General features: G+C 38.7%; 1 protein-coding gene across 1 annotated transcript in view; it reads left to right on the top strand.

Annotated features, from left to right (window-relative positions):
• Positions 1–12,839, top strand: part of ctnnbl1 (catenin beta like 1) — a 98,593-nt gene that overhangs the window by 35,154 nt on the left and 50,600 nt on the right. The window contains exons 6-9 of the mRNA XM_033041615.1: positions 2,080–2,173; positions 8,911–9,002; positions 10,845–10,917; positions 12,177–12,235. Of these exons, the coding sequence (XP_032897506.1) occupies positions 2,080–2,173; positions 8,911–9,002; positions 10,845–10,917; positions 12,177–12,235 (318 nt within the window). The remainder of the gene's footprint in view (positions 1–2,079; positions 2,174–8,910; positions 9,003–10,844; positions 10,918–12,176; positions 12,236–12,839) is intronic.

The following is a 12,839-nucleotide window of genomic DNA, read 5'->3' as shown; positions in this document are numbered from 1 at the left end:
GGGGGGGGGGGGGGGGGGAATACAGCGTGTACTAAAGAAAGAGGACTCTTTGATGTCTCAGAGTGGTGAGCCTCATCTTGGGAGCGAGATGAAATGGAATCAGAGATCACGAAAGGGAGGGAGGTATCAAAGATAATCTAAGTTAGTAATTTTGTATTATTCTTTGTGTGAAGGAATGCGTCCTGATGGCACTAGTAATTTTAATATCATTTCCACCTTATCGTAGAATTTAACCCTTCCCTGCCTCCAGTACCTGATGAATTGAACTTAAAAGTAAAGGTCATAAGCTCAAGTTTTTATTTCTCATGTGCTCAATTCTCTGCTGTGGGATTTGAGCTCACAAGATTTTGAAATGGAGGCGAGGTGGCAACTAAATGATGCAGGGCTACTGTTGTGAATAGATGGGTGCTGAGCCATTAGCTTTAGTGGAGGAAGAGTGAATGGTGAAAGTCTAGAATAAATTGGGTGGGGTCTTAAGCTATCAGGAAGCACTCAAAGGCCGTGATATTCTTACTGCAGAAATAGCTACAATATAAGCCTTGTTTTTGGTCTGGGTGAGGCATGTTATACCCACTGTCCCCTACAAGCAGTCAATGTTTCAAGGAAAGATACAACGTGCTGGAGTAGGTAGTTCAGGCAGCCTCTCTGGAGAACATGAATAAGTGATGTTTCAGGTCAAGCCCATTCTTCAGGCTACACCTGCAGTTCCTCATGCCTCTGTGTTTTGGGGAAACTGTGTCTCTTGGTGCTCAACATGGGAGGTTGTAAATAAAATAAACTACCTCCTAAAAAGGGACTTGATCACTTTTCATATAGATTGGTTGGAAGAGGAAATCTGATTTTACTTTGTGGATGCTATCTCTTCAGCTATCATTTAAGCATTACATTCAAATAAATTTTGACATTATTTTATACTTTAAAGTAGTAATATAGTCATTTGAAATATTGAGGGAATGCAAAAGTCTCTGCTGCAAGGAGACTGACAATGAAAATAGAATGTGAGTGGCTGAAGTTGGATTTTGCACTAAATCAGATAGAAATGTCTGTCCATTTCTATTGGCCTCTTTGTAACAGCCCTGTCCCACGGTACGAGTTCATTCCAAGAGCTCTCCCGAGTTTAAAAAAAATCAAACTCGTGGTAAGCACAGAGAATGAACGTAGCGGGTACGTCGGAGCTCGGGGACGTCTCTTAGCGGCTCGTAACGCTAACGGCAGGCACTCGGGAAGACTCGCTATCGGCAGGTAAGCACGGGAAGACTCGCGAAGATTTTTCAACATGTTGAAAATTGTCCATGAGAGCCCCGAGTACCGACGAGTGGCCATTCAATTCAATTCAATTCAACTTTAATGTCATTGCACAAATACTGAGTATGGGTACAACGAAATGCAGTTTTGCGTCAGTCCGTAGTAGTGCAATATAGAAATTTAAAAAAAAAGAGGATACAGAATAATAAAAAAATACAGAATAATTAAACAATGGGGACGGAGGGACCGGAGGAATCTATCGGCGGGACTCCGAGTTCAGCAATGCGACGGTATGATTGTAGAAGCTGTTCCTCATCCTACTGGTACGAGACCTGAGGCTCCTGTACCGCCTCCCTGATGGGAGGAGGGCAAACAGTCCATGGTTGGGGTGGGAGGGGTCTTTAATGATCTTCCCAGCCCGTTTCAGACACCGTTTTCGGTGGAGGGCATCCATGGCAGGGAGCGGGGCACCGATGATGTGCTGCGCGGTTTTCACCACCCGTTGTAGTGCCTTCCTGTCCGCAACATTACCGTAAATCTCCGAGTTCGAATCAAGGCAAACCCGGGAGAGCTCTTGAAATGAACTAGTACCGTGGGACAGGGCTTTAAGCAGTACACAAGTTGTTCCATCTCACAAACAGCCACAAATCCCATTTGCATGTCATCTGGCAAATTTACTCATCTGCTGGGCAAGCAGAAAATATTTACATGTTGCTTTCCGATTTATTTTGTTAGTGAATTATGTCTATCAGCAAAAAATGTACATTGTTTGGAATATATTATATTCTTGAGTATGCAAATGATTAACAGTAATCTGATCCTTTGTTAATTTAGTTGGAAGGACAAGTGGTAGCGCTGCTGGTTCAGAACCTGGAACGGTTGGATGAGACGGTGAAGGAAGAAGCAGATGGTGTTCACAATACATTAGGTAGGTTATTTTGCCTGATTTTTATTCTTTCTGGAAAGTCTCCTGTAATGAGATTCGTGACTAAGTAGCAATATATCCAGCCTTATTTGTGATTTTTCTGAGGTTATAATTGTGTGGTTTACCTTCCTCAAAGTAAGAGGGAAGCTCATCTAACAAGTGCATGGATGGTAAGACTAGCGGAAAATGCATTATAGTTCTGAAGATGAAGTATTTAATAAATGTGAAGAAATAATTGATGCATATAAGAAATGGGAACATCCTTCATGTTTTGGTCTTACAGCGGAGGTAATGTTTTCAAAATTATATTAAAATAATTTGTCAATTCTAAGATTTCATTGCAATTTGTTTTAAATACATTATTAACAGCCACAAACATGGGATATAATAGTGAAAACATGACACAGTAGCAAAACGCATTGTGTTTTGCCTAAGAGGTTATTATTTTCTACAACTTTGGTGGCAAACAAATGAATCAGCATATACAAAAGAGCACTGTATTAAATAACAAAAAATATATTTGTGTGAAATGTTAGTAAATTTATTTGGAATTAAAAATATTAGTTCTATACTAGTTGTCACACCTATATTCTTGGCTTCTACAATTGTCAATACATTCCGTGCCCACTTTCCTCATTCCCCAAAACTTGCTTCCTGAGGCAAGTGATCGCCTCTACCCACCCTATCATCCTATTCTCCCGGCTGACTACTTGCAGCTCTCCAACCCCGCTCCATCTTTCTGACCTTCAGTGCCTTGTAAATCTAATTTCACATTGCTTTCTTCACAGCTGTTGTTCTTTGTTTTTCTGTTTAGTCCATTAATTCCTTTGCTTATAGTGTAACATTGCAGTAAACGGGCAAGTTTGATCATGGCACCAGCTGGGGAGTGACCATCGTAGAAGGTGGTATACCATTACTGCAACTGAGGGGAGCGATGGCAGTCATTGGGACTCCTTGTCAGTTTTATATCAATTGTGGGCCGTTAATACAATAGTACATGAATGATAAGGGAAGAGCGATGCTTGAAGTTCATTTTAAGAAAAAACTTGCAAATCAGGACTGATTGGAATGGCCATGGCCTTGAAGTGTATGCACCTAATGGTGAAATTGGGATAATGTGCTGGATGGTCTATCATAATTTTAATATCAAGAAACTGGGGTTACAACAAAGGTCAGTGGAGAAACTTTATTTGTGTAAGAAAGAACTGCAGATGCTGGTAAAATCGAAGGTAGACACAAAATGCTGGAGTAACTCAGCGAGTGAGGCAGCATCTATGGAGAGAAGGAATGGGTGGTGTTTCGGGTCAAGACCCTTCTTCGGACTCTTTATTGTTGTCATAACTGAGCTAAGAGAGGAGTTGAAGGTTAACCCTGTGCAAAACAAAGATGTGATGAGAGTATGGGCTGGAGTCTCAGTTTATAGGGTATATTCACAACAGCTGTGAGAAGGTGAACTTTAGACAGATACAATTTGGAGGGAGATGATGATAAGCAAAGTTGTAATTCAGGGCCTGTATTTGTAATACAGGTCAAAGATTCTCCACTGACCTTTGTTGTAACCCTAGTTTCTTGATATTAAAATGATGATGAAAGACCATTCAGCACATTATAGCACAAAGCACACATTGTAGCACATATTCAGCATTTAGAAGAATCACAGAAAGGCATTATTGTGCTTTATCGTTGAGATGTTTTGAACTGTCTTTGATTGCATTTTCAGCATTATATATGTTATTATGATTTGGGGTTTTTTGTGTGTTTTGTGAAAACTGTCTCGGTGCAGAGCAAGCATTTGTATTTTTTCATGGTCTTGACCATGAGGTACTGTAATTAATTTCTTAATTCTGGTAATGCTGCACCTTTAAGGCACATTATGTTAATGATTTTTAAGTTTTCAAACTAATAATTCGCAAACAGCACTGGCAAAGCAATGATTGGAAATTGTGGAACCCATGCAGCTGTTAATTCTGTATGATTTTTGACTGCCATTGCTCCATCGAGTTGGTGCTCAGGAAGCCTGAGCAAAACCACTGCCAGTGAATGTGAAAACAAAGCTGGAAGAACTGGTCAATCTGTGAATTTAATTGTTTTTTCTAAATCCCATTACTTTCAGTGAGATATGTGCCACGGTATATGTTTACTCATTTTGGCTTGGCTTGTATTTGGAAAGAAGCAAAGCAATGTGGTTGTCAAGCCCAGTTAATCTTTTGGGATGGAAGGCCCAGTTGTATTATAAAATGAACCCACCACTGGGAATGCTAATGGGGATACAACCTGGGAACGCTAATAGCCTGTGACATCGTGTAACTGTTCGCACACTCCTATTACTTTTTCTAATTTATTTCACTCAGCACACTATATCAGAATGTTTCACCTGCTTTGGCCTCATTTTAGTGAAGGACAGAAACCTACCCTGACTTGCAGCATTTCAATTGAAAGCATTTCAGACTGGAAGCTACCAACTTAAATTAGAATGATCTTCAATTGACAAAAAAGGGAAAACTTCTTGCATTCTTGAATACGTGTTACATACAGTGCCATCCATAATGTTTGGGACAAAGACCCATCATTTATTTATTCACCTCTATTCCACAATTTGAGATTTGTAATAGAAAAAATCACATGTGGTTAAAGTGCATATTGTCAGATTTTATTAAAGAGTTTTTTTAATACATTTTGGTTTCACCACGTAGAAATTACACCTGTGTTTATACATCATTCCCCCAATGCACCATAATATTTTGGTGCACCATAATCAGGGCACCATAATGTTTTGGACACATGGCTTCACAGATGTTTGTAATTACTCAGGTGTGTTTAAATGCCTCCTTAATGCAGGTTTAAGAGAGCTCTCAGCCCCTAGTCTTTCCTCCAGTCTTTCCATCACCTTTGGAAACATTTTTTGCTGTTTATCAACATGCGGACCAAAGTTGTGCCAATTGAAGTCAAAGAAGCCATTATGAGACTGAGAAACACTAATAAAACTTTTAGAGACATCAGCCAAACCTTAGGCTTACCAACACCTGTCCGACAGATCAGAAACACTCTTCATGAGTCAGGTGTGGATTTGCCAATGGCTTGGTCACTGTATAGCACATTAATAACATGAATATTACTTGTTACTTACCAGCCCATGCCTTAATGCGGTTGGTGCAGCATGTGTGCTTCATTTGGTGTGGAATTGAAAATAGATTTAAACGTTGCACTATCATCAGCAAACATCCTGACTTCTGGCATTATGATGGAGGGAGTGTCTTTGAAGAAGCTGCTGAGACAAGGACACTGTCCTGAAAAACCCTGCAGTGATGTTGTGGAACTGAATGATTTTTAACTGCAACCACCAATAACCACAACCATCTTCGTCCATTCTATTTCTAGAACTGTTTTTCCCTTGATGCCCGTTAACTTCAGCCACATTAAATGATACCTTTATTTAATTCTTTATTTCGAACAGAATAAAAAAATAAAAAGCAAGTGTGAAACAGCATACAAAAAACAAAAAAACAAAACAAGAATATTTATAAAGTGTCATAAACAATATCTATAAATAAATGAAATTGTATGTGTCTGAAAAGGAGCAGGAAGAAGCCAAAGCTTATTAATTCCCACCCCTTATTCAACTGCTTATAATTATCTTATACAAATTTAGCAGCTATATGTACACTATATGTACACCTTGAATCCTAAGGTAGTTATTCTTATCACATTCAGTCAAATGATACCTTGATGCCATGGGCGATTATTCCTACTTTACAGCTGTATTTCGGCTCTATGGTCCAGTGCTGTAATGAAGCCAGACCCAAGTGGTTCTGACAAAACCCAAGTTGGACATTAATGTGCAGGTTATTGGTGGGTAAGTGCTACTTGATCGCATAGTCAATGACACCTTCCATCAAATTGCTGATGTGATAGTAAACTATTCAATGGTAATCTAATGCGTTGAATTTGTCCTTTTGAATGGGGTCCTACTTGGTCAATTCTCCACATTGTCAGGTACGTACCATTGCTGCGACTGCAATGAGCACCTTGCCTAGATGTTCCCCTTATTCTGGAGTGCAAATATTTGGTACCTTAGCCAGCGATCCAAAGGATTGAATTATTGCTATGTTGAGAAGTTGTTTATTTGTAATGAATAGATCTTTTATTCTTGCATTCTATTTTAATGATTAAATCAGTGAGTTGTTTTTTGCAATTTAAATTTTGCTGCCTTACTGATTTTATACCATTTAGGGATGTTGGGTTATTTTTCATATGAGTCTGCCATACGGTCATTAGATAATTGTTTTTATTGCTTTTTAATCATGGCAGTTTAGTCTTGAGAAAATTAAACATTGATAAATATTGTACAATTTCCTGGAGAAATGTGTGTTAACAGTCTTGTGGAACAACATGTTTACAGTAGATTTAAGGAGCTTTTTCTTGTTCATTATTCACCAAGTACATATGTCAGCGCCTAGCTAATTAATAATAGGCCAGATTCTCTCATCTCTTGTTTTGGGCAAAACAAATTGCAGGGTTTCTACAGAAAAGGCTGAGATGATACAAATTTGCAATCTTGTATCATTTGGCTTATTGTGCATTAAGTTGCCAAGTCTGTTAGCTGCCTCGATTAAAAATTTGCAATGGATTAATGTTTTAATAGCCATAGTCTCCTTTAGATAATAAGATTGCTCAAAAATTGCAAAATGGCATGATTTTTTTGCTAGTTTATTTTTCTTTGCGGAGAAGTGCAGAGAATGGATAAAATTCATAAATGTGATTGAGATTGCTCAAAATTGTATTACTGTTAGGGGCATAAAATTAAATATTAAATTGCATTCTGTTAGTCACTAGTGTTTAAATTTGATCTCTGTAATGGTTCAGTGCTAAAATTGATTTCTGTTCCTTACACAGCTGGCAGGACAGTATCATTCTTTACATTTTGCCAGATTTCTGTCATGAGTGTATATCACATTAATGAAAAATCAATAGCATAAAAATTACCTAATTAAAACAATTTCTTGTGCACCAGTCTGTCTCAGTCAGTTGGCACAGATGCAAACCCATCTGTACACATTTAGCACAGGGAATGAAGAATGGATTCTATAGTGTGCACTGTTTTACAAGGCATCAGGCTGATCTAAATAGCTTGGCTTGAATATTTGTTATGTTAAATCTTGTATTTTTTTCAAAGCTTATTGAGGTGTTTTGTTTTTTTCTTCCATGCTATCAAACTGGCAAATAACCAATAATGACTAAAGGAAAGGCTAGGTGTAACATAAAAATAAATGGTGAGGGATTTCATAAGTAAGCTAGAAGTAAAAGTATAAAAGAAGATCCCATTTGTGCGAGAAATTGGTAATAAATATTATATCACCCTCAACAAATGGTAGAAGTGAGATAGGATGGAGAAGATGTGAAAGGATTAGAGAGATTTCAGAAAAGATTTGCAAGAATGGTTTCTAGGTTGAGGAACAAGAATAGATTAAGGGAGCCTGGGCTGTTTTCTTAGTAAAATGCTGAAAGGAGGCATGATAGAAGTAAATAAAAATGATGGGTATGGATAAAGTGGATAGTGGGAGTTTTATTCTCTTTGCTTGGGGGCTCGGGGACAGAGGTCACAGATGTAAAATAAAGGGGAAGATAATTAAGAGTGACACACGGAAAAAACAAATTTGCGCATGGGCGGGATCTGGAATGCACTGCACATATTGTGGAGGCAGGTTCCGTTGTGGCATTTAAAAGGTAATCTGATAAATACAAGGTTAAGAAATGTTTGCAAGGCTGTGGATAAAGGACAGGGGTGTGGATCTAGAAAGTTATTTAGGTATATGGTCGGTCAAATGGTCAACACCGATCCATAGTAATTCAATGATTCTAAGAGGAGGAGGATGTGCATGGTTTTATTGACCAGAATAGGTCAAATAAATTTAGTTCATGTGTAAGGATTTCATTGTATTTGCTTATATTCTCGTAAAGCTTTTCTGCACCCTAATGTTTTCCTAAAATGTTATGGCAAAAGTAAACACACAACTCCATCTTGGTTGAACCATATTTTTCCCCAAGGTTCAGCATGACTTTCTGCTTTATATTCTTGTTCATAAAGCCCAGAATTATTAAAGCCTCATTTACCAATTTCTGAACCTGCCTGCTACATTCAATTATTTATCCACACATACCTCCAGGTCCCTCTGCAACCCCTTCAATCGATATATTCTATATTGATTCCTCTCATGGTGCACACGAACATGCATCATCTTCTATCTGACAGCTTTTGAACTTAATTGGTCATGTGTCTGCCCATTCCACCAAACTGTTTATATCTTGCTACTTTTATTATTATTCACTACACAATTAATAATGTTCAAGTTTTGTGCCAAATCTACGGAGTCACAGCATTTGTACCTAAGATGAAGGGATAGTAAAATCTTTCCAAGTAAAGATGGTGCATGTAATTTGTTAGTGGTAGGGTTCCCATGTTCCAGTTGTCTTGTCCTTTATAGTGGTAGAGGTAACAGATTGAAAACATATAGCTTCGTAGAATGTGTAGGAAGGAAGTGTAGATACTGGTTTAAACCAAAGATAGACACAAAAAGCTGGAGTATTTCAGTGACTCAGATGCTGTCTGACCTGCTGAGTTACTCCAGCTTTTTGTGTCTATTTAGCTTTGAAGAATATCTGCAATGCTTCGGCAAAAGGTATATTGTCTCTTTTAATGAACAACTGAATTGTGTATTCACTGCTGTTTCTTTCTAAAACAGCTATTATAGAAAATCTAGCTGAGCTTCGTCCTGAAATGTGCACTGAAGCAGCTCAACAAGGTCTTCTGCAGTGGATGTTGAAGCGAGTAAAGGTAATGGTTGGTTGGAATAAAACCATGAACTTTATTTGATGCACATTCGAAATGCCTTTTCAAATATATTATTCAAATGAATACAAAGTCAATGGCAAAGTTGATATTTGTTGCCTCTCCCATATTGCCCACGGGACCAGTTGAGGAAGGCTGATGGCTTGTCCAAACGTAGTTGTTTTGTGGGAAAGGGGAGCAAGATATATTAACTCGTGGCTCAATTCTATCCATTTGTAATATTTTTGTTTAAACTTTGGGAGGATAAACAGTTGGTGTAGAATATCTTAACCAGCACCTCAATTATTTTCATGCCTATCAGAAATCTTCAGTTTGCATTATCTGTAAACATGCTGTACAAATATTTAAAATTTGCTGTACAAATATTTAAATATTTAGACTTTGTCAAAACTTTGAAGTATCCATTTCACACTAAAATAACAACAATAATATTTTAAGTTTACAAATTTAACAGATTTTATCTGAATAAATATTATTTCTTGCATGTGCATTATCTGTTAAGGGTTTAAAAGAGCATGGATCCGTTGAACATGCTACAGACCACTATAATGGAGTCAATCTTGATGTAATAAGATTTGCCTCATTGAACTGAAATATGCTAATTGATTGGTGATCTGCTGGGAAGTGACTATTATCTTATATCTTTTTGTTCCTTTGTCATGTTTTAGTTAATTTTGTTTTATTAAGTTGTGTGTGTGTGGGTGGGGTGGGAGAAACATGTTTTGGTCTCTTCCTTCGGGGGATGCGACTTTTTTTCTGTCGTATTCCGCGTCCCCGTCTCCGTCTGCGCCGAGGCCTAATGGTGAAGCTGGCGGCCTCGGAGCTGTGGCGGCGGCGGCAGCAGCGGCAGCGGAGACCCGACTCGGCCCCGGAGCTGTCGCGGCGGCGGCAGCGGTAGCGGAGACCCGACTCGACCCCGGAGCTGTGGCGGCGGCAGTAGCGGCAGCGGAGACCCGACTCGGCCCCGGAGCTGTCGCGGCAGCGGTAGCGGAGACCCGACACGGCCCCGGAGCTGTGGCGGCAGCAGCAGCGGAGACCCGACTCTGCCCCGGAGCTGTGGCGGCGGCAGCAGCAGCAGCGGAGACCCGACCCGGCCCCGGAGATGTGGCGGTGCAGCGGCGGCAGCGGCAACGGAGACCCGACTCGGGCCTCGGAGCTGTGGCGGCGGCAGCGACCACCCGCAGAGTTTGAACCGGCCCGTTCGCGGAGCACGGTTGAGCCGCGGGATTTACCATCACCCGGTGGGGTCACAACATCTGGAGCCTGGATCGCCTCGGCGCAGAGGGAGAACAAAGAGGGAAGAGACAGAGACTTTAAGATTTTGCCTTCCACCACAGTGAGGAGGTGTTTGGTGAACTCACTGTGGTGGATGTTAAATTTGTGTTGATTGTGTGTTTTTGTCATTTTTTATTATATGTGTGACTGCAGCGAAACGAAATTTCGTTCAGACCGAAAGGTCTGAATGACAATAAAGTAATCTAATCTAATCTATTATCAGGTTCCTGTTATTTTACAGAAATCAAGGGTTTCCAATTGTCCTCTATTTCCTTTTCAACTGAAGCTGAGATGTTCTCAATCGCATGGAGTTTAATTTTGATATGACCATGGCACTGATTTTTGAATAGCAATCTGTACCACAACTGTTGTGCGTTTGATGCTCTTCCGAAAACCTGTCATTCTAATTCTCTGGGGGTTAAAATCAGCATCTGATGAGCTCTGAAGGATCATTCCATATGTATGTTGAGAACAGACTACTTTCCACTGTATTTTTAGTTGCCTATTGCAGAGTATCAACAAATGATAATCAGTTTGTTCTTTTTAACACAGGCCAAGATACCTTTCGATGCCAACAAGCTCTACTGCAGTGAAATTCTTGCTATTTTGCTTCAGAATAATGATGGTAGGTTGTCCTGAATTTATCAGAGGATGAATTATATGAAGACAGTGAAATGAACAAATGGTAAATGTTTCCAGTCTCTAAATTCCACTATGGTTTTGTCCATCCTGCATTTCTATTCCCCACACCTTGATCTCAGTACTCGCAAACACTAATTTGCTCTCCAATAATGTTTGGGAAAAATATAATAGCATCCAACATCAGGTTTTTTTTTTTTTAAACTGAATGGCAGGATACAACTATCAGTAAAGATTGACATGTTGGATCTGAGCTTGAATAGGTATTCTGCAGAAGTACTCCAGACAACTATTAAAAGGCATGTTTGCCTGATGTCGTGACTGTTTTCCTCTGTTTTCCTATTTGCTTCAATGGTCAAGGAACTGGCTTCTGGCTAAGAAATGTTAGAACTGCAACAAACTTAAGATCATGAGAAAAATGACAAGAGCATTGAATGCAGTGATTAGTTCATAGTTATTGTCTGCACAATTTGTTGTTTCCAAGGTTATTGCAAAATTTCGTACTAAGATTTGGTGGAAAACAAAGCTTAGTTTGTTATGTAAGTTTGATTTGTTTAAATATTCCAAGCTGTGTGGTTTGCATTTAATGTACTGTTCAGTTGCATTCTTCTCTGTGGATGAATGGTCAAGGTGCTAACACTTAATTATTAGTTATATTTTTGTTGAGATGCTGTAACTCACTTTTTAACAAGGTAATGTCTTTGGTTACAGTTCTTGTCCTATAGAGGAATTACTGACGTCACTTTTATTAAGTAATACATTTAGTTGTTTTCTAACCAGCATTTATGTTCAATAGGAATTTCTGACTTTTTTTCTTCTTGCATCCTAAAACCTCTTGTTTACAACTGCACATCCAGTTTTTATATCATTAGCAAACACCTCATAGTGTCTCTTATATTCAAGTCTAAATCATGATTATTTATCACAAAAAGTAATAGATTGAGCACAGACTTGCAGACCCATTTACCATTTGCTCCTGCCATTGAACCAACTTAAGATCTGCTTTACCTATGATCAGTAGATGTCACAATTATCTTGAGGTTTGTAGCTTTCAGTATCTAATCATCATAAGTTTTTACTGAATCTTTATTATTTCTTTAATTTAATTTCTAAATCTTTAATTTGCTCCCTTTTTTTGCTAAATTCGTCCTTCCTTTTCGATTTGTTTATGTAATACAGTATTGATAATGCAAAGTATATCCATATTTAATTCTGTAATATTTGACATGTTTCCACTATTTTCAGTCAACAGAGAACTACTTGGTGACCAGGAAGGGATTGATGTGTTGTTGCAGCAACTATCAGTAAGTATCTGCTTAGTCCTGAGCTCATACTTGCCAGGTGTTCTTAACTCATTGCAGTGTTATCTTCTGTTTATTGTTCAGAAGAAAATTGTACCCATCAATGATTCAAACTGCATTTTGATCCAGAAGTAAGATCAGAATATATTTTAATAAATATATACTGCTGAATGTATAACAAATTAGTTTTTTTTAACTGCTAAGTAATACTTATCATTAAGCCTGATCATTATACATAGGATATACACATCTACGAATAATTTTAAAATGACGATTCAGTTGTTACTTGAGCACTTTGGGGACCTGTTTTATGTGCAACCCAATTACACAAAAGAGTATTGTGATCTAGTAAACCCTCGTTATAACGGGTAACTCAGCAGTCAGGTAGCATCTCTGGGGAACATGGATAGGTGATGTTTAATAGAAATGAGGAGAAAGATTTAAAAAGTACCTGTAGAACAACTTTTTCACACAGTGCCATTGCTCTCACTGAACTTTTTATCCCTGTTGCCAGCCGGGCAACCTAGGCAGCTTTTTAGGTTGCCAAATGACAGTCTAGGTGGTCATTTAAGACGGCTTGCGATAATGTGCTCAGACGAAGTGCGTA

This window comes from Amblyraja radiata, chromosome 23, assembly GCF_010909765.2.
Source record: "Amblyraja radiata isolate CabotCenter1 chromosome 23, sAmbRad1.1.pri, whole genome shotgun sequence".
NCBI classification, from domain to species: Eukaryota; Metazoa; Chordata; class Chondrichthyes; order Rajiformes; family Rajidae; genus Amblyraja; species Amblyraja radiata.
This window is presented reverse-complemented; position numbering and strand designations above follow the sequence as displayed.